The sequence below is a fragment of the Neomonachus schauinslandi genome, chromosome 2 (genome assembly GCF_002201575.2).
Source record: "Neomonachus schauinslandi chromosome 2, ASM220157v2, whole genome shotgun sequence".
Classification (NCBI taxonomy): Eukaryota; Metazoa; Chordata; class Mammalia; order Carnivora; family Phocidae; genus Neomonachus; species Neomonachus schauinslandi.
In genome coordinates, this window is record NC_058404.1 from 87,807,445 (window position 1) to 87,833,577 (window position 26,133).

The 26,133-nt window shown below is 37.5% G+C and overlaps 1 protein-coding gene across 2 annotated transcripts; it reads left to right on the forward strand.

Moving 5' to 3' along the window:
* Positions 1-471: 471 nt before the first annotated feature.
* PCDH18 (protocadherin 18) lies at positions 472-14,850 on the forward strand. 2 transcript variants are annotated; one of them, XM_021679345.1, is made up of 4 exons: positions 472-3,451; positions 4,263-4,348; positions 4,438-4,601; positions 12,141-14,850. In XM_021679345.1, exons 1-4 carry the CDS (start codon positions 965-967, stop codon positions 12,806-12,808), a joined length of 3,405 nt encoding a protein of 1,134 aa, XP_021535020.1. In that variant the 5' UTR covers positions 472-964; the 3' UTR covers positions 12,809-14,850. The 2 variants fall into 2 exon arrangements, with proteins under 2 accessions (XP_021535020.1, XP_021535021.1); XM_021679346.2 differs by having other exon boundaries at positions 4,260-4,348; positions 12,141-13,532.
* The last annotated feature ends 11,283 nt before the right edge of the window (positions 14,851-26,133 follow it).

Consider the following 26,133-nt stretch of genomic DNA (forward strand, 5'->3'; position numbering starts at 1 on the left):
GAAGCATAATTAGAAGCAAGTTTTCAAATTTTATTAAATTCCTTCACCAACAAAATGCACTTAGAGGTGTTTTAAGTTAAACCAGTACTTAAAGACTATGAAAAGCAAGATGATTGCATGTTTGTGGAAGAAGAAAGGGCAATTAAGAAAACCAGAACAATTTAAAATGCCATATAAATAAAGGCGACCAGAAGTTGATTTAAAGTTTTTCTTCTGTAATTTGTCTCCCCTTTGTCGTGGCACGCTCAGAGAAAGTGAATGCAGTAGATTGAAAGGATGAGGGGGAGTAGGGAGGAGGAAGGGAGGAGCAGGGAAGGAGCGGCTCCCAGCCTCCTCCTCCAGCCCCCACCAGCCCTCCTCCCTGCTCTCCCCGCCGCGCCCCCAGCCCCCGCCTTCCTCCTAGCTGGTCTCTCTCCCTCTCCACCCTCCACTCTCGACCGCCCTCGCTTTGGGGACTCCATCAGCTTTTGATTTGGAAGGACGCTGATTGGCTGGAAGCGATTCAACACACGCCGGGCAAGAGAGCTTTGTCTGAGTTGAAGTGAAGTTGTACAGATTTTAGACTGGAGTCAGCAATCACGGGTGTGTTTAGTCTGCAGCCGAGCAGAGAAAGGGAGAAAGAATCGCTCGAGAAAGATTCACTGCAGGCTCCGCCAGCACCCTGCAATAGATGGATTCCGACTACACGAGGGGGGAGACGCGGAGGTGACACTCTTCTCTGCCTGCAGAGAGGACAGCCAAACAAATGCAAGGATCGGACTCGACGCCAATAATATCTGGAAGTCGTGACACGGTGTGTATAAAACAAAAGTTTGCGAGCTGTTGATTGCTGTGCTGTATTATTAAGAGCCGATTTCAAGTTTCAAGTACCAAATGTAGCTTAGCTTTAAGTTGCCAAAGGAAGTTGAGGGAATTGCTTTGCTGTTTTAACTTGGTCTGTGTGAGGAATCTCCTAAACTGACCGATGTGCCAAATGAATGCTAAAATGCACTTTAGATTTGTTTTTGCACTCCTGATGCTATCTTTCAGCTATGATGTACTGGGCAAGAATTTGAAATACAGGATTTATGAGGAGCAGAGGGTTGGATCCGTAATTGCAAGACTATCAGAGGATGTGGCTGATGTTTTAGTTAAGCTACCTAATCCTTCCACCGTTCGCTTTCGAGCCATGCAAAGGGGAAATTCTCCTCTCCTTGTAGTAAATGAGGATAACGGAGAAATCAGCATAGGGGCTAAAATCGACCGTGAACAACTATGCCAGAAAAACTTGAACTGTTCCATAGAGTTTGATGTGATCACTCTACCCACTGAGCATCTGCAGCTTTTCCATATTGAAGTCGAAGTGCTGGATATTAATGACAATTCTCCCCAGTTTTCAAGATCTGTCATACCTATTGAGATATCTGAGAGTGCAGCAGTTGGGACTCGCATCCCTCTGGACAGTGCATTTGATCCAGATGTTGGGGAAAATTCCCTCCACACGTACTCTCTCTCTGCCAATGATTTTTTTAATATTGAGGTTCGGACCAGGACGGATGGAGCCAAGTATGCAGAACTCATAGTGGTCAGAGAGCTGGATCGGGAGCTGAAGTCAAGCTATGAGCTTCAGCTCACTGCCTCAGACATGGGGGTGCCTCAGAGGTCTGGCTCATCCCTACTAAAAATAAGCATTTCCGACTCCAATGACAACAGCCCTGCTTTTGAGCAGCAGTCTTATATAATACAACTCTTAGAAAACTCCCCTGTTGGCACTTTGCTCCTTGATCTGAATGCCACTGATCCAGATGAGGGCGCTAATGGGAAAATTGTATATTCCTTCAGCAGTCATGTGTCTCCCAAAATTATAGAGACTTTTAAAATCGATTCAGAAAGAGGACATTTGACTCTTTTCAAGCAAGTGGATTATGAAATCACCAAATCCTATGAGATTGATGTTCAGGCTCAAGATTTGGGTCCAAATTCAATCCCAGCTCATTGCAAAATTATAATTAAGGTTGTGGATGTTAATGACAATAAGCCTGAAATTAACATAAACCTCATGTCCCCCGGAAAAGAAGAAATATCTTATATCTTTGAAGGGGATCCTATCGACACATTTGTTGCTTTGGTCAGGGTTCAGGACAAGGATTCTGGGCTGAATGGAGAAATAGTTTGTAAGCTTCATGGACATGGTCACTTTAAACTGCAGAAAACTTACGAAAACAATTATTTAATCTTGACGAATGCCACACTGGATAGAGAAAAGAGATCTGAATACAGTTTGACCGTAATCGCTGAGGACAAGGGGACACCCAGTCTTTCTACAGTAAAACATTTTACTGTTCAGATCAATGATATAAATGACAATCCACCCCACTTCCAGAGAAGTCGATATGAATTTGCAATCTCAGAGAATAACTCGCCAGGGGCATATATCACCACTGTTACAGCCACAGATCCCGATCTTGGAGAAAACGGCCAGGTTACATATACCATTTTGGAGAGTTTTATCCTGGGAAGTTCCATAACTACATATGTAACCATTGACCCATCTAATGGAGCCATCTATGCCCTCAGAATCTTTGATCATGAGGAAGTGAGTCAGATCACTTTTGCGGTTGAAGCGAGAGATGGAGGAAGTCCAAAGCAACTAGCAAGCAATACCACAGTTGTGCTCACCATCATTGATGAAAATGACAATGTCCCTGTGGTTATAGGGCCTGCGCTGCGCAATAATACTGCAGAAATCTCCATACCCAAAGGGGCCGAAAGTGGCTTTCATGTCACGAGAATAAGGGCAATTGACAGAGACTCTGGTGTGAATGCTGAACTCAGTTGCTCCATCGTAGCAGGTAATGAGGAGAATATTTTTTTAATTGATCCACGATCATGTGACATCCATACCAACATGAGCATGGAATCTGTTTCCTACACAGAATGGGAGCTCTCAGTCATCATCCAGGACAAAGGCAATCCTCAGCTGCATACCAAAGTCCTTCTGAAGTGTATGATCTTTGAATATGCAGAGTCAGTGACGAGCACAGCAATGACCTCAGTAAGCCAGGCATCTTTGGATGTCTCCATGATTATAATTATTTCCTTAGGAGCAATTTGTGCAGTGTTGTTGGTTATTATGGTGCTGTTTGCAACTAGGTGTAACCGAGAAAAGAAAGACACCAGATCCTACAACTGCAGGGTAGCAGAGTCCACTTACCAGCACCACCCAAAAAGGCCATCCAGGCAGATTCACAAAGGGGACATTACATTGGTGCCGACCATGAATGGCACTCTGCCCATCAGATCTCATCACAGATCGTCTCCATCTTCGTCTCCCACCTTGGAAAGAGGGCAGATGGGCAGCCGGCAGAGTCACCACAGTCACCAGTCCCTCAACAGTTTGGTGACAATCTCATCCAACCACGTGCCAGAGAGTTTCTCATTAGAACTCACCCATGCCACTCCTGCTGTTGAGGTAAGATCATACCCTGCTCCAATTCACTGAGCAAGTCAGCTGTTAGTGTTCAGAAGTTGTGTATGCGTTAGTTCTTAAGTGTTTCCATTAAGAAGTAAACAAGATTAACAATATTCAAATTAAATAGGATACAAGTTGTATTACGTGTATGTAGCAAGTATTCATACCTTAGCGGGCTGTTTTGTTTTTCTTAAAGAATTTGCTTGCATGAATTATGTAGAATATTGAAAAATAAATGTGAAGCTCCCAAATGACTATCTAATTAGAATACCCTTACTTCCCAGGTTAAGATACTGGAAGCCAAAAATAAAAGGACTTGTTTTATTCTCATAGTTGTGGTTCCTACCCAAAAAACAAAACAAACAAACAAACAAAATAACTGAGGCCTCCAGAATGCCATCTGAATTCATGTCACATTTGTTCAACTTTTGAAATTTTCCTGACGTGATTGTAGCTGCATGTGTTCGAATGTTGTATTTTACAACATTTTCCACATATTTTTGTAACTGATCACTTTAATCTGAACTGAAAAAATAAAAGAAATCAATCTGTTATTTATCAAGGAGTTCTCTTTCCAAAAGAAAAAGTCAGTGTATGAGATCATTCAAATCTCTCTGGGATAGATTCAGTTACGTGTGGTGGCTGGCTGCGTAGTCTGCCACATTCCAGTATGTATAAATCTTTAAACCAGAGATAACATGTTCAATTAATTAGGATGAAATAGTGAGCAACTGTTTTTCCTTGTGTAAAGCTTGTGAGTATTTGGGGGTTTGTTTCCAGAAATCAGTTCTGTCTATTTGGTTTCCAGCAGGTCTCCCAGCTTCTTTCAATGCTTCACCAGGGGCAGTATCAGCCAAGGCCAAGTTTTCGAGGAAACAAATATTCCAGGAGCTATAGGTATGAATTATCTTCCTGCTACCTATTGAGTCCCACTGACATGAATGCTGACAAGTAAGAACCATACTTTCTCTGATTCATCTTTCTAGATATGCCCTCCAAGACATGGACAAATTTAGCTTGAAAGACAGTGGCCGTGGTGACAGTGAAGCAGGAGACAGTGATTATGATTTGGGGCGAGATTCACCAATAGATAGGCTGCTGGGTGAAGGATTCAGTGACCTGTTTCTTACAGATGGAAGAATTCCAGCAGGTAAGAGGGTAGTGATAGATGGTAAATCCTTATTTTCAGATCTGCTCCACCAATGAAGTGAACAGTCTCTCCCATGCTTAGATTTTTCTTTGTCCTTTGCACGGAAGTTATCTGTCATCTGTACGCTATTAGCAATGAACATGACCTGGCACACTTTCAGAATCATTTTCTTAGAATTCATATGAAGCAGGTGATAGAGAAGGAGTAAGCAAGAGAGCCTAGCAGGACAAGAAGGAAGGAGTGGGGAGAGGAGGATAGAAAACCACACCACTTCTTTCCTCTTCCTGCCCCATCCACAGGACTGCCACAGGACACTCTTGAGCAACTCTTTATGAAATTACTGGGTGGTTGTTGTTATTCAAACAGCCTGTTTCCGTGCCTCGTGGTGAACTAGACTATAATTTGGAGAACGCAAATTTCCTGTGATGGGAACCAACTCACAGAATCAGAGATTAAAATACACTAGAAAATGGTCCACTTCTATCACCAAAAATAGGACAAAGAATGCATCTTTTAGGTGGTAAGCATAGAATATTTTGCCACCTTTCATTTTCTATCTGCACTGTAGTGGAAAAGAACTGGAGTTAAAGAGGGGAGTTTATAAGTACATAGCTACATGGAGGAGATCCTAGTAAGTTATGAGCCACATTTTCCTTAGAGTCCCCCTCTCTAGTTGTGCAGTAGAAACTCTGTGAACCAACTGGGTAAATCCTGACTACATCACTGTAACAACCCTGTTCCTAGAGACTGTAATATTAAATCAACTCGTAGGAACACATAAATGTTGCTTTGGCTACTTATGTTTCTAAATTCCAGGGAATGTTGATCCAATGACTGCCATTTGACAAATGAAAGAAAGGCAGAACAAAACTATGACCCGTTTGAGTTCTATCAAACATCCATTTTCTAAACACAGATAAGTAAGAGAGTTTAGGAAATAGTCGCGGGGCAGCTTCAGAGAGCCACGGAAATGCAGGCAAAAGCACTGCATAGAAGGTTCTAGTAGTTGCCCCCGGTAGTAACCAACAGGGTCCTGGCAATTACCCAGGCCCCGTGAGGACGTCGGTACCCGCATTCTGTCTCCGAACACTTTGACAGACATAGGAATTGGTAATGGGGTGGTAGTAGGGTAGTGTTCTTGGTTTTGTTGTTGTTGTTGTTGTTGTTTTTGTTTAGGTTTGAAAACTGAAGCTTATAAAGGTTAAAAAACGTGTCCCAAATCAGGCAGTTTATACATGGTAGAGGTGGTATTTGAACCAATCCCCACACTCTTAAACATGAACTTGAAGCAACAGTTTTTTTAAAAAGATAAGTTTAGTAATGTATTTGTTCTCATGTTCTTTAAGCCTCACTACTGTCTATGAAATGATTGAATGCTGCCTATTCCCTTATGATATGACATTACTAGATACTGCATCTCTGGCAGGATGAACGTGTGGAAAGGACTTCTAGTAACATTGAGGGCTACAGTGTACGCGAGAACCAGTGTTTGCACAGTAGTGTCTTTGTTTCTTTGTTTTATTCATAGACTCCCTATTTAAAGGAAGAAAATAAATCTCTGAAAATCTAGTGGGATATATACAGCCTCAGAAAACTTGCTCAAAGAGAGTCACTTTTATTATTTTTACCAATGAAATGAAAGAACTGTCTGGCTAAATTTCTATGATTCAATGATACTGATGGAACTCTAATTTGGAATATTGGTCCCCAATTTTGGATAATGTGATTTCCTAAATTACATTATTTCATAAAACAGAAAAGTAGTATAATGGGCATAACATCAATATTGTAATGTGTAAGTTATTTTTTAAATTGTACAGAGTCTATTCATTGAAATGTTAATTTATTGGCATAGTTAAAGGGAAAAGAACTTTCCCTATTTAGATAACCTTTCCATTTGGGGGCCTAAATGATGCCTAAAATCCTTTTTAATTCTGAAATTGCATAATTGTAACAGCTAACCTGTTTTAGAAAAAGGCAAGACTTCTCTTTCACTCTTTCAAAGCTACCAAGACCAGATATGTTCATGGCAGAAGAGTTATCTAATGATTACGTTAAAAAATGCTAATAAAGCTATTGAGGAAACAATGGGTAGATATAAAATCTAGGTAATAGTGAATCTTGTTTAGTGAGTGGCTTTAGACTCCTTATAAGTTAACATTTCTTTGCAAAGTTAGAGGTTCACTTTTAGATTATCAGTAATAACACCACTTACTATATAGATAGTCCTTTAAAAAATTCCATATTTACACAACCATACTTAATCTAGGTGTGTAGCAGGAAAGCTATATTGTAGGTTTATGGTGTTGTTTTACAATAGATAGATTTCTTTCTTACTGGCTACTTGCCTCCATGTGGGGAAAGCATTCTGGTGGCATAGAGCACCGGGATATTACCAGTGATTTATAAAGTATTTTAAGCTTTATTCATGTCTGGCTAGTATGGAAAGAAATGTGCATATTGAGAATCTATACAGAGATAACCATCCTTTAATTATGACCATCATTCTGATGATACTTCAACCATTTTCTGGTTTATTATTCATTCTGGCAGCTTCTGCCAGCACGTTATGGTATAAAACTTGTGCTTTATAAACTTATATTCCCAGGAAATAGCCCAAGTAGAAAAAAAAAAATGCAAGTCCACATCTGAATTCCATTAACAGAATCAGGGCAGTTTTCAAAAGCATGTATATTTTTAGGACTTAAGTGTCTTATTCCAACTATTTCTCTGCACTAAACTGTGATCAAATATAGATTATGTTATGTTGCATTGCCTGCCAACAAGGTCATTTCTGGTCATTCATTCTATTAATTCCCACAGAAATATCCTGCATTCTGAGCAGTAAAATCAGCAAGCATTTTTGTCTGTTAGCTCATGTTTGTCAACATACTTTCTTCCTTACTCATTCAACTTTGAACTACAGTGCTACACATATTCCTGCAAAATTTCCATTTTCCCAATCTATCAGCTGCACCAGAATGATTTATAAAGGCATTTGATTTTGTTTCTTGTGATACTCCTTTATTGTGCTCATTCCACTTTTCATTAATCTGCCATCTGTGATTACTTAACTCAAACATTTCTCTTCAATTCCATGTTCTGTCCATTGTCATGGCTGGTATCCCAGTTCTGGCCTTTCTTCCATGGCTGGTTTACTGTACCCGCACACAAGCTGATATTCACTCTCTAGCACCTCCTCCCTTTGTCAAGTATTTCTTTTATGCAGCTCGAACAGCTTTTTCAGAACATTTTAATTGACCTTTTTTTGGTTCAAAATCACTAATTGACTTTTGTGGCCCAGCAACACCTAATAAAACTACTTCCCTTGGCATTCCAAGGCCGATAAAATCCACTGCTAGCTTATTAAATCTCCATTTTGGCTTTTTTTGTGTCTTTTGCAATAGGCAGAGCCATCTCTTCACATAACACACCGGTCCTTTGCTCATGTTGCCTTTCTTCCTGAAAAAAATCTGGCTTCTCATCACTGTGTCCATCTGAGTCCTGTTCATCTCTCAAAATTGTTTCAAGTTCCTCTTCCTTTAACTACTGCAGCCTCCACTTTCCCTCTTTTTCTCTTTTTTTGACATGCCTTCAGCACCATATAGCCTGGCACTTTAACTGGGCATTTAGGGCTTCATTTGTTACACTTGACTCAGAACTGGATCAGAAACCATTTGAGGACAGGGAGCTATCATCTCACTTGACATATGGCAGGCTCTGAAGACATAACCGATTGGTTACTCTGTAACGAATGGCTTGATAGACATTAGACCCAGGTTTTTTATTTCTTCTTCTTACCTTAGGGTGTACCTATAAAGTATAGTACAGTCACAAAATTGATAGTCATGTGGTGGGAAAGAAGAGGTCTCTGCTTCCTCATAGCCTCCCCTTCCCAGAGGAAATCTAACCACCTGGCCGCTTTCAAGAAGAGACAGAGAGATTAACCACATGCACCACTTGCCAATAAGTTTTAACTTATTGGTTGTGGTATGAAACCTCTGTGGCACTGAATTACGTGTACACTGAGAATGTTTTTAAATAGTTGAGTCTCCAGGGAAAAGTTTGAAAATATCAATGAAACAGAAATGCCTTATTTTGTGCCACTGCCCCCCATCTCTATTAATTTTTCCCAACCTTCTCTCCATTAGCTTTTCTTCATCAATATTTCCTACTTTATGAATTTGAAAAATTGTATGTTAATTTATTATTTTATAATTAAAGCTCCACTTATTTACTGCAAAGTTGTAAAATGGCATTCCCTGTTTTAAAAATTCCTGTAACCAAATTACTTTTGAACATGTGCCATCATTTTAATACATCATCCAGATTGTATTTTTGGTTATATGTTCATTATATTCAGGTCTCTAGAAAATTGATCATATGCAGGATTCTTAAAAGCCTATGTAATTTTTCATTTTTTTCCTCCTGTCATTAAATATTAAAAGAAAACAAAGCCTATCAAACAATCAATCAAACAATTAAGTCCTTCCCACAGAGTTAAAGGCCGGAAAACAAATGAAAGGTGTCATCAGATCTGTTTCCCTTCCGTCTAACAGGATGTGTGTAAGACAAGATAGACAGATCTCTTTTCCATTTTCAGAGACCCAGGGAATTAGGGAAAAAAACTTCATTACCACTTTGAGAATTATTTCACTGCTGAGAAAACCTCATTGCTATTAAGGCATTCTAGTTACTTTCAACTCCTTTTGGTTTTGTCCACATTAAATGATGAGCAATGCTTGGTAAATATTTCCAAGCAGTAATAATGCATGAAGTCAGTACATCTAAGCATGCTTTTATTCTTAAATCATCCATCCTTATTTAAACTTAGCCTTTCTTCACAGCAAAAGTACACAAGGATTCCCAGTATTTGCCCTTTGTCTTACCCACAGTTAACACTCAACGCTACCTCTGCATTTTCCCTACTTTCTTTGTATTTTTAGCTTTCCTGCCAATCAGACTTTTGTTCTCACCTGGTATACTTGCTATCATTTTTGTTCCTCAGATTAACCCCTTCTCTATTAAAAACTGAGGTCCAGAGTTGATGAGGTATAAAACTGAACTATCTTCAAAGTTTAAGTGATGAAGGGCAGTGACTTCTACACCTTTCAACAAACTCCTCCATTTCTCCTTTTTTTTTTTTTTTTTTAAGAGAGGGATGGAGGGTGGGGGTAGAGGGAGAAGCAGTGAGAGAGAGAGAATCTTAAGCTGGGCATGGAACCTGACACGGGGCTCAATCTCACAACCCTGAGATCATGACCTGAGCTGAAATCAAGAGTTGGACACTTAACAGACTGAGCCACCCAGGTGCCCCATTTTTCTTTTTCTGAAAGGAAACAGTTACTCTTCACTTTCCTTTTTTTGTATCTAAATATTTTTAAAAATGTTATTTTATTGCATAAGAACACTGAACATGAGATCTACCCTCTTAACAGATTTTTAATTGTACAATACAGTATTGTTAACCATAGGTACAATGTTGTATAGCAGATCTCCAGAACTTACTCATCTTGCTTAACCAAAACTTGATGCCCATTCATGAGCAGTGCCCCATTTCCTCAACTCCCTGCACACACACACCTTCTAGCAACCACCGTTCCACTCTTGGATTCTATGAGTTTGTTCATTTTAGATACCTTATATACATAGGATCATGCAGTATTTGTCCTGGCTTATTTCACTAAGTATAATGTCCTCAAGGTTCATCTATGTTTTCACATAATGGAGACTTTTCTTCCTATTTTAAGGCTAAATAATATTCCATTGTATGCATATACTACATTTTCTCTATCCATTCATCTGTTGGTGGGCATTCAGGTTGTTTTCACATCTGGCTATTGTGAATAGTGCTGCAGGGAACAGGGGAGTGCTAATATCTCTTTGAGATCCTGATTTCAATTCTTTTGAATAAATACCCAGAAGTGGGATTGCTGGATAATATGGTAGTTATATGTCTATATATATTTTTTTTATACATATATATATATTTTAAGATTTTATTTATTTGACACAGAGAGAGAGATAGTGAGTGAGAGAGAGAGCACAAGCAGGGGGAGCGTTAGGCAGGCAGAGGGAGAGGGAGAAGCAGGCTCTCCGCCGAGCAAGGAGCCCGACATGGTGCTCAAATCCAGGACCCTGGGATCATGACCTAAGCTGAAGGCAGCCGCTTAACCGACTGAGCCACCCAGGTGCCCCTATGGTAGTTATATTTTTATTTTGGGGGGAAATTTCCATATTGTTTTCCATAGTGGCTGCACCACTTTGTGTTCTTAGCAACAGTGTACAAGTATTCTAATTTCTCCACATTTGCCAACACTTGTTTTTTTTTTTTTTTTTAATATAACAGCCATCCTGACAGATTTGAAGTAATATCTCATTTTGGTTTTGATTTGCATTTTTCTGATGTTTAGAAAATATATAGTGAATGCTTATTCTATGCAGACACTTTACCTGGTGCTGGGGATACAGCAATAAATACAATAGACTACTTGCTTCCCCTAATAAAGGATTCGACATTGTTCAAGAATCATCCTTTTTCGCAATAACTTGGGAAGAAGAGAGGTCTTTCCTCAGTGGCCAGATCTAGAGAATTAGCTCTGAATAGATAGGAATGGTTGATATCAATCCAGTTTTCATTCAAATGTAAGATAATTACTTTGCATTTTCTGCATTCTATCACTTGCTCTAAAATAAGATCATTATACCAAACAGACCATATTGTCACTGAAAGAGATAGATGGTTTGTGGAGTATATTTTACATTTTTGCATTCCTTTGTTGTTATGTAGTGTAGTTATTGTATTTGGCAAATTTAGAAATTGTTCTCCTCTTTATTTTCTGCTTTTCTAATATCATCTATTATTTTCTATGAGTGTGGCCACTCACATTCCAATAGGGCATTATAACAACTGGAAGAGATAACCAATGGATTAATTAATTAGTTGAGGATAATTTGCACTGCTATTTTAAGTAACAAATCAATAAATCCAGAGTACTTTGGAGAGAGATTAATAAGGATAATGACCTGATAGCTTATTATATTTCCAATGCTTCCATTAAAGGTAAAGTTAGGTAGACCTCAACATCTAGAAAGCTACTCAGAGGTATTACTCAAAAATTATCTGGCGGCATTCTAAAATTATGGATTTCACCTTACAGCCCTGGGTTTTTGAGAATTTATGTTCGGCAAATATTTCATCGCCCATACCTTTGCTCTTTTTCAGTCATCCTCATGTATAAGTTATAAAACCATTTTCTCATTACCTGAGTAACAGAAATAATATTCCTGAGAAGTGTGTGAGTCAACCCTCCTTTCCTTATTTGATAAACAGGAAAAAAAAAAAAGTCCATAAAACTGATACTCAAATTAAATCCATAAGTGTAGTCCATTTACTGTGTAAAATAACGGGTAAGTATGGTGGTCATAGTTTAAAACTGTCTCGGTCTATTTTTTAAAAAAATGAAATTACATTTTTTTTCTATCATTTTGAGTTATGCTAAGTATGATCATGAATCCCTATTGTTTCCCTTGGGGTAGCTATGAGGCTTTGCACGGAGGAGTGCAGGGTCCTGGGACACTCTGACCAGTGCTGGATGCCACCGCTGCCCTCGCCATCCTCCGACTATCGGAGTAACATGTTCATTCCGGGGGAGGAATTCCCAGCGCAACCCCAGCAGCAGCATCCGCATCAGAGTCTTGAGGAGGACGCTCAGCCTGCAGATGCAGGTGAGAAGAAGAAGAGTTTTTCCACCTTTGGGAAGGACTCGCCAAACGAGGAGGACTCCGGGGATACCAGCACATCCTCTCTGCTCTCGGAAATGAGCAGCGTGTTCCAGCGCCTCTTACCCCCTTCCCTGGACACCTATCCTGAGTGCAGCGAGGTGGATCGGTCCAACTCCCTGGAACGTCGCAAGGGACCTTTGCCAGCCAAGACGGTGGGTTACCCGCAAGGCGTGGCCGCCTGGGCAGCCAGTACACATTTTCAGAATCCCACCACCAACTCTGGTCCCCCACTTGGAACTCACTCCAGCGTGCAGCCTTCTTCGAAATGGCTGCCGGCCATGGAGGAGATCCCCGAAAATTATGAAGAAGATGATTTTGACAATGTGCTCAACCACCTGAACGACGGGAAACACGAACTCATGGATGCCAGTGAGCTAGTGGCTGAGATTAACAAACTGCTTCAAGATGTCCGCCAGAGCTAGGAGATTGTAGCGAAGCATTTTTGTTTCCATATATGTGGAAATAGGGAACAGAGAAAACCCTGAAAGAACTGGCATTGCCAAATAGTTGCATTTATCATAAATGTGTCTGTGTATATTGAATATTAAATACTGTATTTTCGTATGTACACAATGCAAGTGTGATTATTTTAATCTGTATTTTAAAAATACATTTGTACCTTATATTTATGTGTAATTTAACAGACAAATTTTATTTTTTTACTCCCATGACAAACATGTCTTTCCTAATCATGTAGAAACTAGCCACTGTTCAAATAGGATATAGTAGTGAACCACAAAGTATAAAGGCACTGTGTAGATTAGTTATGTTGGGGAAGAAATTGCTATGCTGTAGGAACAACCCCACTAAAGCATTATACGATTCTTAGTTTCGTTAAGTGATCCAGTTTCTTTTTTCAATGCTTAAAAAATAAAATTAAGCATCAATAAAAATATTAAACTATTTTATTATTATCATTATTTTTACTGCTCTCTGCTAGTTCTGATAGTTCAATTACAGCAAAATTGAAACATGAGGTGAAATTTCATTTTAGGACTGGGAAGTACCTTTCACAGACAATGATGAAACTAGGGCTAGAGTCCATGCTTCCTAACCCCCAGGGCCCTACTATTCTGGGGCGTCACACTGGCCCTTTCTTGAGAATATTTCTCCTGAAGTATTACTGTCTATTTGTAATCAAGGTAAACAATGAATTTCATTCCATCCTTGTAACAGTAGACACGCTCCAAGGAAATGGAATCTGTCCTTTAAATGGGTAACAGTATGTATTCTAACAGCAGAAAGTATTAGTGGATGAAAACCATTATGTCGGTGTCCCTCCTAGGGTCGTAAATGTAATTGATTTATTCTGAAACTGTTTTATTTGAATCTTCCCTCTCTTCTCACAATACTTGAACATTTTTATCTTCTGCAATGTTTTTGCTATAACTATTCACTTTTAGCTTTTGTCTCCAGTGCATGATCTCATATTTTGCTTTTATTTTTAGTATAAGACCATTTATAAAATTATGATTTTGTTATTGCAATTCTGTTGTATTTGTTGTGTGACAAACAACAAATTCTTTAATTATAGTGCTGTTATCTCTCTGTGTGGAATGCTTTGGTAAAGGAGATCTTTATTATGACTGTTTTCATTTATGACCAAGCTTCTATTAATGTTATTTCTATGAATACACTATCTTGATTGTACTCTCCAGAAAATTTTGCTGTCAATGAAAATAAAAGGAAAATTAAAGTAAAGCTAAAGAACTGTCCATAAATCAGAGTTCTGTTCTACATATATGTTCAAAAGCTTTGCATGAAGTATATCCTTCATGAGAGGATAGTTCAGTTTTGAGTTTTGAATGATAAAGAGGGAACATTCAGCTGGCTTGGCAAACAAGAAAAACACAATGGAAAAGGAATGAATTTGAGGCCTGTAATGGGAATGAAAGAAGTCTACCATATTCCCAGTAGATTAAAGAATTTAAATGCATTTGAAGTGTAAAGAAAAAAAGAATAATCAAATAGTAATGCTTGAACATTTTTCAAATTAAAAAAAAATTCTTTCTCAGAACATTTTGTATTAAGTTGGGTCAAAAAAAAATGTGCCTTACAATGTTTCCAAGAGGTGAAAATATTATCTTCCTTGGTTTACTAGCAGGGAATTGAAATATGAAGAAAGTTAAATAGCCTAAAAGAGGCTAAACTCATATATTTTAAATCTCAAATGAGCACCACATCAAATAGATGTGTTATGTCTTCTAAAGGGCACATTTTCCTTTATAGGAAGGATTGCAGTTACAAGGGAAATTTCCGTTTATTTTTCAGTAGATTACCCACACAAATGCTAATCACATTTAAAAACATTTTTTTTCAAATTCACTTCCTTTCAGTACATATTATCATTAAGAAAAAAATTTCATAAGAGCACTGTTCTTAATTTAAAGCACCACTAGTAATTAGGAAGCAAAGCTGGAAATCAATGTTTAAATAATGTGAAGTAAATAAAATGCAAAATTATACCAAATACAAAACTTTTGTGTATTGTCTGTATAGTAAAGCTTCCATGTTTCAGACTCCTTGCCTCTCCAGCCTTTTCCACTTATTATGGCTTTCCAGACCCACAGGTAAAGGGGATATTAGTGCAAGATTTTCACTTTTCACTCCTGTTCCTCTCACAGATAATATAATCTCAGTGAAAGCTCAACTCTCTGGTGCTATCACAGCAATTTAACCTTTCATCAATTTACATTTTCTCTTCTTTGATACCATGCCCCTCCTCAGACTGAAACAACTGAAAAGCACTTAAATCAAGGAGGTTCTTTTCTCCAATCATGATTTCTTAATCCCTTTGTCCCCATTCAGTTCCTTTAAATGTTCTTCAGTGAGAGAGAGAGAGAGCAGAAACAGAGGGAGAGGGACAAACTGATTCCCCACTGAGCAGGGAGCCTGACATCTGACTTGGGGCTTGATCCCAAGATCCCAGCCGAGATCCTGACCCAAGCCAAAGTCAAACGCTTAACCGGCTGACCACCCAGGCACCCCAGTGATAATCTTCTATTAATAGGATCATCTTCCAAAAATGTAATTCAATACTGAATCTGTTGCTTAATAAATCTTCCTTTTAAATGTTTATTTATAGGATGATTAGAATTGGCTTTCTTCAAATTCTTATAGGTTATTAACATTGTTACTCATTTATCATTTCTTTCTTTCTTGGTATTTAGCAGATGAGACTTATGACTTTATTAATCATTTAATTTCTTTCTCCTTCTGTCATACATCTATCAAATTTACCACTTGCCAATAGATAACTATTCAGGCAAAAAATGGTTAAACTACTCTTACTGGAGTTACTGAAGAAGTCTCATTTGTGAAAATCATCTTAGAATCCTTGTTTCATTGTTTCGATACCAGCTAATGTCCGAAAACTTTCAAAACTGAGTTTGAATTATTGACACATTAAAATTCAAACATTGTGAGGGGTGCCTGGGTGGCTCAGTCATTAAGTGTCTGCCTTCAGCTCAGGTCGTGATCCCAGGGTCCTGGGATCGAGCCCCATGTCGGGCTCCCTGCTCGGCGGGAAGCCTGCTTCTCCCTCTCCCACTCCCCCTGCTTGTGTTCCCTCTCTCGCTGTGTCTCTCTCTGTCAAATAAATAAATAAAATCTTAAAAAAATAAAATAAAATTCAAACATTGTGAATCTATTTACAAATTAGTTGTGTGGGTGAAAAAGGTATTCTTTGACTTAGCAATTTTCAATCCCCCATGAAATCATAGAACTGATAGAACACAGTTCAGGTAATTAGCCAAACTAGTGAAAAGGTTTGGTGTTCCTGTTTCAGCTGAATATATCGTGAATGTATCATCACAGTATCAAAGATTGGGGATGTGCTGAACTCTGAAAGGCAATAAATATTGCTTTGTAAAATTAAATTCAAACCATACAAAAGTTTTAAAGATATATGTTGAGTCTTAAAAAGAGTACAGGCATTTTAAAAGACCCAGCATATTGATTTCCTCAATTGCAAGTTAAATTCATAAAACAAAGCTATCTTATATGTAGAAGCTGTCTTATATATTGTGAAAGTATGAGTTACCTTACTGATTGTAATCATTTTTAATGTATCAGGATGTTTCCAACTGTGAAGGATAGAAATAACTTTATGTGGTTACATAAAGTTTTAATTTGATAAATGAAGCTATTTGAGGCACTGAAGATTCATCTCATTCAGTTTAGTTCCCAGAACAAACAATATGTCACTTTTTTGAAATAAGTAAATGATATCGAAGGTACTAGATTGCAGTTGAAAAACCTTTATTGCCCAAGTTGTGGCTCAGTCTTCATCTGTGTTACTGAAGTCATAGTCAAGTATATACAATCTGTATACCAGAAATAATAGGACCTTTAATATACTCTAAGCCCATATATATGTATATATATGTATATATATATATATATTCAATATATATTGAATAGGTAGACACTGTATAACAGATCTGAAAGTGATAGTATATGCTTCAAATTAATTTATATTTTTATTATATGCTAACTTATACAACTTGTGGAACTGTTAGAAGAATTTTATGAGGATTTGGCATTGCAAAAATTGCTACCAAAATTTACATACTTCTTGACTTTTAAAATTGCAATAACATCCTACTCTGGCACTTTAAAATAATAGTTTTTTTATTTCCTTTTATGACTTCTGCAAGTTGCTCCTAATTCTTGTTTGCTTTTTCAGATTTTATCTTTTCAATTTATTTATTTTATGGTACTCTTCCTTGATAATTTACCCTACTGTCCACATTTTATAGCAATCTTTTCCAAATTTTTGCATGCATATAGCTCTTTATATAACCACTTAGATTTTATCAAATTTTTCCACATATTTTCTTTGTTATTAATATAACAGGGATCATATTTTTGAGATATGAAACTAATACCTTTTCATTCTCAGTAAACCTTGCTCCTTTAACTCACTATTTTCATGGAAGAGTAAATTTATACAGTTAAGAATGAAAGGGGTCATTTCTGTTGTTCTGTTTTAAATTAAATGTGTTTGAGTGCCTAGGGAGACATTAGTTTAGAAAACTCTATTTATTGAGGAGGATTTTTTTTTTCTAAATATAAGACCCTTCTTTTTATGTATTAAGGATTGGGCCAGGAAAGGTAAGCTTGGAATCTTAGTATGAGCCAAAGTTAAGTGTAAGGAAAGAAATGTGAAAGTAAGAAAGACCCATTGCCATGAAAAAGAAAGATAACTCAGGCAACTGTTGAGAGCATAGAGCCCTAAAGGTGAATAAATTGAGAAAGGCAAAATCTCAGATGTTAGCATTTTCTATAGTCTCACCTCCAGTGATCTTTAAAAGAACCTGTAGAACAAAGCACAACTTTGGGAGAAGATGTTTCTCCTTCCCCGGACTTTCCCCGCACAGGAGAGCAGATGTGGAAAAACTGGTACCAAGGTCAAGGTGTGGGTGCCTCTGATATAGCATCCTTCCTCCTTACTACCTTTGGCTGGCCTGCAGAAGACTCCAATTTCCTTTCTTACCCAAATCGGGGAGGGGCTGAGTATATAACTGCACTACATTTCAAAGTGCTTTTATCTAAATGAAGGAACGCTTTCTAAAAGGCCAGGTACATTCTTGTTTTATTAAAAGGTTCAATCTGCAGCTTAAAAGAACTAACCACGCAATATTCTAGACAGAAGAGACATAGACTTCTTTGGAAGTAGATCTTTGTGTTAGCCAGAGTTTTAGGTTCCAAAAAATCTACACAACTTCCAGTGGATCTTGTTCCATGAGATGTAACATCCATGAATATTTTATGGGGATGCCTGGGTGGCTCAGTCGGTTAAGCGTCTGCCTTCAGCTCAGGTCATGATCCCAGGGTCCTGGGATCGAGCCCCGCATCGGGCTCCCTGCTCAGCGGGAAGCCTGCTTCTCCTTCTCCCACTCCCCCTGCTTGTGTCCCCTCTCTCACTGTCTCTTTTGCTGTCAAATAAATAAATAAAATCTTAAAAAAAAAGAATATTTTATGAATTCTGACTAGAAAAATATTTTCCTGTCCCTGACTTGTGATTTGGATCTGTTCTGCAAACTCATGCCCGGAGACTGTGCATGTGGATTGCATGAACTTCCTCTGTAGAATTTTGGTAATTGCTGGGTGTACGGTGGCAAATACACAAGAAGATCATCTGACAACACAGTGTCATTGTAGGAAAAGTCTACAAAGGACCAACTGCTACAACTGACTCAGTTCTTCACTGCATTTTCTCCCTTTCCTTTCTCCTCACTTTCTTCTTGGATGACAACTGAGCAGAGGGGCAGCATACAAATCATTCCTTTAATCATTCAGCAAGCAATCATTGTGTACATACCATGTATTAGACACTGTTCTAGATATTTGAAATACATCGATGAATAAAAAAGACAAAAAGGGAAATGGAAACTGCTACACACCTATTAGAAAGGCCAAAATCCAATACCAAAGGCTGGCAAGGGTGTAAAGATACGAGAACTCTTCCTATGCTGCTGATGAGAATGCAAAATGGTACAGCCACTTTGGAAGATAGTTTGGAGATTTCTTTAAAAAACATAATTGTACCATATGATCCAGCAATCATGCTTCTTGGTATTTACCCAAGGGCTTTAAAAACATATCCACACAAAAACCTGCAGAAAGATGTTTATAATAACTTTATTCATAGTTGTTAATACTTGGAAGCAACTAAGATGTCTTTCAGTCAGTGAATGAATAAATGTATACTAGGTCCCATCTAGATAATGGAATAGTGTTTAGTGCTAAAAAGAAATGAGCTATCAAGCCATGGGAAGACATGGAGGAGTCTTAAATGCATATTACTACATGAAAGCAGCCAATCTGGAAAGGCTACCCACTGTATGATTCCAACCATAAGACATTCTGGAAAAAGCAAAATAATGGAGAAAATAAAAAGATCAGTGTTCATCAGGGATCAGGCGGGGGTGGGGAGAGGGATGAACAGGCAGAGCACAGAGAATTATTAGGGCAGTGAGAATACTCTGTATGATACCTTACTGATGCACATATGTCATTACCCATTTGTCCAAATCCCTAGAATGTAAAGCACAGAGGGTGAACAGTAATGTAAACAATAGACTTTGGGTAATTCTGATGTGTCAATGTGGGTTCACCAATTGCAACAAATGTACCACTCTGGTGGGGGATGTTGCTAATGGGGGAAGTTTCGCATGTATGGGTTCATGGGGTATAGAGGAAATCTCTGTTTTTTCCTCTCATTTTTGCTGTCAATCTAAAATTGCTCTAAAATAATCAAGTCTTAAAGAGTGTGGGGTGGAGGGAGAAGAAATGAAGACCAAAGCCTGTAGGCAGATACTTCCCATCCACTGTAATAAGCAAGAGGACAGTGAAATGACCGGAGGCACTGCCTTGTTTACCTGTGCATCCCCAGTGCCTAAAACAGCACCTGGACCATTATAGATGCTCAATAAATATTTGTTGAATGCATGGTTGATTATACATTTTTTCCTGAACCCAAATGCTACCCAGGGAGAAAGACTGAAAAAAATATTGCATTATTACCATAAAAATCTGAGTTATTACCCAACCATGCTTAAGTATTAAGCCTCAAAAAACTTAGGCAGTATAAAATAAAATAAAATCCAGTGTTTTCTGCCCACAGCAGGAACTGGAAATCAAGAAAAACTGACACTAGATATGACTTCAGATGTCTATTTATTTTTCACTTTTCACAGGACCACTTAGATATTTTGGGATATTTTGCCCTTTTCCTTGGGCATTTTTTTCTAGATCAGGTGGCACAATCAAAATCTCAAAGTTGATGTTCCAGAGCTACTTCTTTCTGTCAGAATAACTTGAAATAAGTCACATGACAAATGAGCAATTGGGTCCTCACGCTTGTACTACAATGTTGATAATAAGAACACTATTCACCTCAATTGAAACAAATAATGAACTTTAAATTAGATGTGGAAAACACAGAAGAATTTAAAACAGGAACAATCCATTTCCTTGTGTCATTTTTCTATAGGAGAACTCATCAACTCAAGTGCAGATATGAAGAACTAAATAAGTGATTTTACCAGATGGATTGTAAGGAAAAATAATTTTATATGAAAAAGAGAAACTATCATTTATAGTGTTACTTTTAGTTGTGGAAGATGAACAGTTACAAAAATAAAATCAAAATGAATAACTTTTCAAATATAGCAGAAGTTTCTTTCTTCTTATAAAACAGTCTTAAGTGAAATTCATTTGAGGACCAGTCTCATGGAGACTTTACCATCATTAACCCATCATTTCCAGGGTTACCTGGGGAAGGATCTCCTTTCCAGCCAGACACATAGGAAATAGCCATGGAGTAGTACACTGAAGAGGTCATTAGGGGCCAAGCCTGAAAGTGTCATATGTCACTTCCACTGAGAGATCATTGGCTAGAAACAGTCATATGGCTATGTAGTGAGGCTACTGAATGCTGCCCGCTGTATTTTGATGAGCACCACAGTGCCTACCACACAATCTTTAGGAATTCTTCACTCTCAGAATGTCACTACTTGTCATTCATATAATTTTTGTGATAATTTCCAGTTTATTCCTCTAATCCCTGCACTAGAATCTCAACGCCTTGACAGAGGGAGTGTAGATTTTTATTTTTGGTTTATTTTTGTGTCTCCAGAGACTAGTACTGTTTTTGGCCTGTCAAAGATAATTTATGAATAAGTAAAATAAAATAATAAAACAAAACAGCATTTAAATCTTACACAGTAATCCTTTTTTTAAAGATTTATTTATTTTAGATAGAGAGACTGTGTGCGTGCGTGGATGGGGGAGGGGCAGAAGGAGAGGGAGAGAGAGAATCCTCAAGCAGATGCCACACTGAGCAGGGAACCAGACCCGGGTTCTGTCTCACAACCCATGAGATCATGACCTGAGCCAAAACCACTTAACCCACTGAGACACCCAGGCGCTCCTCTCTACATAGTGATCCTTAATGGCTGGGGCTGAGGGCAGGGAGTGTGATGGGAAGGGTTAGTGGATATAGTTATTAACAGAATCAACCTTTCTTCAAAATAAATATGGACTCTTTCCCAAGTTCTGATAGATATCAAAAAACTACTTCCCTGATTAGGAGGGTGGGGAGGGTTGCTGGTGGAGACTGCCTGCAAAGCAAGTGAGGAAAATCTTTATGGTAAAGAAAATGTTCTCTATTCTGAATGGGGGTAGTAGATTACTTTGGTCAAAACTCATCTAAATGTACATTTAACATCTGTGCATTTTATTGTTTTCAAATTATACCTCAATAAAATTGAAAAAAAATCACAATTAAAAAATATGGCTAAGAAGCAAAAATTAAGAAGAATATGGAAACTTCTCACTGAATCCAATCAAATATTCTCTAGTTCAACAAGTCAGTTTGTAGAAAGTCCCCAGCAGGATACTCTATACAATGTTGCATTGGCAGTACTCAGTTCCATGACTTAAGTACTTGTTATAACTTAAGGTTTCTTAGGGTAGAGAGGATCTATTAGACCTAATCATCTTAATCTCTATACCATCAGCTGTGACAAGGACAGCAGTGCTGAAGAAGTCTTCATGAACAATGAAGATCAAACTTCATTTAAGGAGCCCTCCCACATTTAGGAAAAAACCTTATGGTTTTTTTTTGTTTGTTTGTTTGTTTTGACAGAAACCCAGATTGTCACACAAAATCTATGTGCATCACCAGGGTAGCAAATATTGAGAAAAAGTAGGTATATCCCCCCCCCACAAGTATATTGTGTATGCGTATATAATGTATTTAACAGATAGAATTCTTACCAAGTTTTCTGAAAGTACATTTGGAACATTTCATGGCAGCTAGAATATAAGAGAAACGTGAGACTTACCCAGAACTATCTCATGAAGATTTTGAGCAGCAAGTAACAAGATTGTTGCTCCAAAATTATAACAATGAAACAGCCAGAGAAGCTGTCAGAATGAGAGATAGACCCGGCCTGTCAGTTTAGAGCCTACACCATGCATTCCACATCCCCCAAAGGATTAGGGGATACACATGAAATTAATGACAACGCCACTCACCACTGAAAAGTGGTTTGCAGACCGCTTCCTCTCCTATTGAGTAAGTCATTGTTGAAGGTTTGTGATTCACAGCATTAGCTCTATTGTGACAACAAAGAAGCAAATAAACTGGCAAAACCAAACAAAAGCATAATCTCTTCCATATCCTTCATTTTTATTATAATGCATGCAGTCTCATAAAAGCAAAGACATGCCATACGTTAAACTAATGTCCCAGACAAAGGAACATATAATGCAACAGATTTACAGAATATCTGGCCTTCAGTAGAAAGAATCTCTCAACTACATAATTTCTTTTAATGTGAAGAGATGCTTCCTGCTCATTTAGTGCGAAAAATCTCTACTGATATTTAACTCTCTGAATTTCAATGAAAATATCCAAATGCACTAATTGCACATATTTTTGATGGTGGTTTTTTTAAATATTTTATTTATTTATTTGACAGAGAGAGACACAGCAAGAGAGGGAACACAAGCAGGGAGGAGTGGGTGAGGGAGAAGCAGGCTTCCTGCGGAGCAGGGAGCCCGATGCGGGGCCCGATCCCAGGGTCCTGGGATCATGACTTGAGCCGAAGTCAGACGCTTAACGACTGAGCCACCCAGGCACCCCAGATGGTGATTTTGAATATAACTCGGAATAATCCAGTTTAGTCCATGATAGAACAACGTTTCTTAAATTAATTTTTATTCTGAGTGCTTTTCAATTTTCTTTTCCTGCTAACATGCCTTCAAAAAGTGAACCACTGTTCAGGATATCATATCCTGAGTATCACCCCTGTCTATGAAAAGAAAATTTGATTTAATCACATCTCTTCTTGACTCTTCACACTTTCCTCATTTTATTTGATTCTAGTTCAGGCAAAAAGCTGCTGCTGATAAATGTTCTCCTTCAATTTGTATAGTTTATATTTTTCTATCAAGCTCTCAACTGTGTTTTTCATTTGAACAATCTTTTTGACTAAAACTCATAAAAATGAGTCATACGATGGTGAGCGATTGACTAGTTTCAGATTTTGAAAAACTAATAGCAATAACATAAAAATATCAATGCATGTAGTGCTTAACAGTACAGAAATTGCCTTTCTATTCAGTATCATGCTGTTTTAATTATTATAAGTTTAAAATGATAGAGCTAGAGAAATATAATCCCTCTTTCTCTTTCCGCCTCTCTATTTTCAGGACATTTCTGGCAATTTTATTCCTATTTTAACTTTGGAATCAATTTGTCTAGTTTCCAAAAATATTCTGTTGGTATATTTACTAGGATAACATTAAATTTATAGATTAATTTCAGGGAAAACTGGACCATAAGACCATAAGAACTTATGATGTCTCATATTCTTTTCTAAGAATGTGTCTTTTGGGATGCCTGGGTGGCTCAGTCGGTTAAGCCTCTGCCTTCAGCCCAGGTCATGATCCCAGGGTCCTGGCATTGAGTCCCACATCGGGCTCCCTGCTCAGTGGGGATCCCGCTTCCTCCTCTGCCCCTCCCTCTGCTCATGCTCTCTCTCTCTCTCTAGCTTTCTCTCTCTCTGACAAATAAATAAAATCTAAAAAAAAAAAATGTGTCTTTCCTTCTGCTAAAGCCTTCGTTTATGTTTCTCAGTGGCATGGATAGTTTTCTTCAAATAAGATTTTATATGTTTCTTGTTAAGTTTCATATTTTATTTTTTGATGTTTTACTCTTCTACCTAGTTATTGTCCATGAGAATCCCATTTATTCCTATGTATCAATTTTATACCGAGCCCTGTAACTGCTTTGTCTTATTATTTATAATAATGTAAGACAATTATTACATATAATAGTCTTCTAATTGGTCCTTTTAGATTTTCCAAGGGGAAAAAAAAATATTATTCTCAAGTACTGATAATTGTAAATTCTCCTTTCCAGTTTTGTTTCTAAATTCATCCCCCAATGTATTCTCCAATATCATTGGCTAATACCTCCAGAAAAATTTATAATCAAAATATTGATAACAAATTTTGTTACTTTATTACTGATTTTAAAGAGAATGCTTCTAATGTTTCCTCAATTGGCATATATATACTATTTTTGCATATACATATAAACATCATCATATAAAAATTATCTTATATTATTATGACTTTTAAATCAATAATAGATGTTGGATTTTACTAAAAATTTTTACCTCTAATGAGATTTATATGACTGTCTCTTTTGACTCACTAAATATGTTGATTTATATTTATAGCTGTCCTAATATTTAACCACATGAACATTCCAGGAATAAACTGCACTTGCTTTACTATTTATTAAATAAACAGCTGAATTTTGCTACTTATTTTTAAAATGTCTTTATTTTAATATGTTTGAAAGGTCTGTGGTTTGCTTTTGTGTATCTTTAATGGGATTTTGGTATCAATGTGATACATACATTCTAAAAGAGATAGGAAATTTTCTTTTCTTTTCTTTTTTTCCTGTGGTCTGAACAATTGAAGTTTAATTGCAGTTATTTATTACTTGAAGTTTTGGAAGAATTGCCTTGTGAGACCATCTGGATAATGGCTATTTGGCAACTTTATTTCTTGAATGGTGAATCATGTATGTAGTTGTCTAGAGGCACTTTTTCTGGTTAGTTTTGGTAGGTTTTATTTTCCAAGAAAAGCATTCATTTCATTCCTGTTGTTGAACTAATTTGAAAAGATTTGAAAAGATTAGTTGTTTAGAATTCTACTAATTTCTATAATGTTTGTTGTTATTTCTTTATTGTCATTGATAAGGTTAGAAAACTGCCCTGTTTATGCATGTTATCAATTTTATTCATGAAAAAGAGCAATAGGCTTGATTTATTGGTTCTAACATTTAACTGCTTAAATTTATTTTTTTTTGTTGTTTTTCGCTTCTTTCCTTACCATTGTTTTATCTTTTTTCAAACATTCAAAATTGATTGCATGCTGCTTTTGATATTATGTATTATGTTTCCTCTGTGCACTATTTTAGCTGTGTTTTTCTTAAGTTTAGAAATGTAAATTTTAATTGATGTAATTTTCTAAATCATTTCCAATTTGATTTTTTGGTGCATAGATAATTGGCTGGTATGCCTTTACCCATTTATTAATTTTTAGTTGATATAAATATCTTTGTGTTAAGAATGTTTTTTACAGAATATTGTGCTTTGTAGTCTAACACAAAAATGTTACTCTTTTTTTTTTTTTTTTAGGATTTTATTTATTTGAGAGAGAGAGATAACGAGAGAGCAAGAGCAGGGGGCAGAGGGAGAAGCAGGCTCCATGCTGAGCCGGGAACCCATTGTGTGGTTCTCTCCCAAGGTCCTGGGATCATCACCTGAGCTGAAGGCAGACACTTAACCAACTGAGCCACCCAGGTGCCCAAAAATGTTATTCTTTTAATAAATAGTGTAGTTAAATTACAGTTATGTTTGTTTGTTTTTTTTAAGATTTTTTATTTATTTATTTGACAGAGAGAGACACAGCAAGAGAGGGAACACAAGCAGGGGGAGTGGGAAAGGGAGAAGCAAGCTTCCTGCTGAGCAGGGAGCCTGATGCGGGGCTCGATCCCAGGACCCTGGGATCATGACCTGAGCCAAAGGCAGACGCTTAACGACAGCCACCCAGGCGCCCCTACAGTTAGTGGTTTGACATGTTTTTGCCATGGCTATTCAAATTCTGTTTAGATTATCCTATATATTGTTTCCTTTTGTGATTTTGATATTAGTTA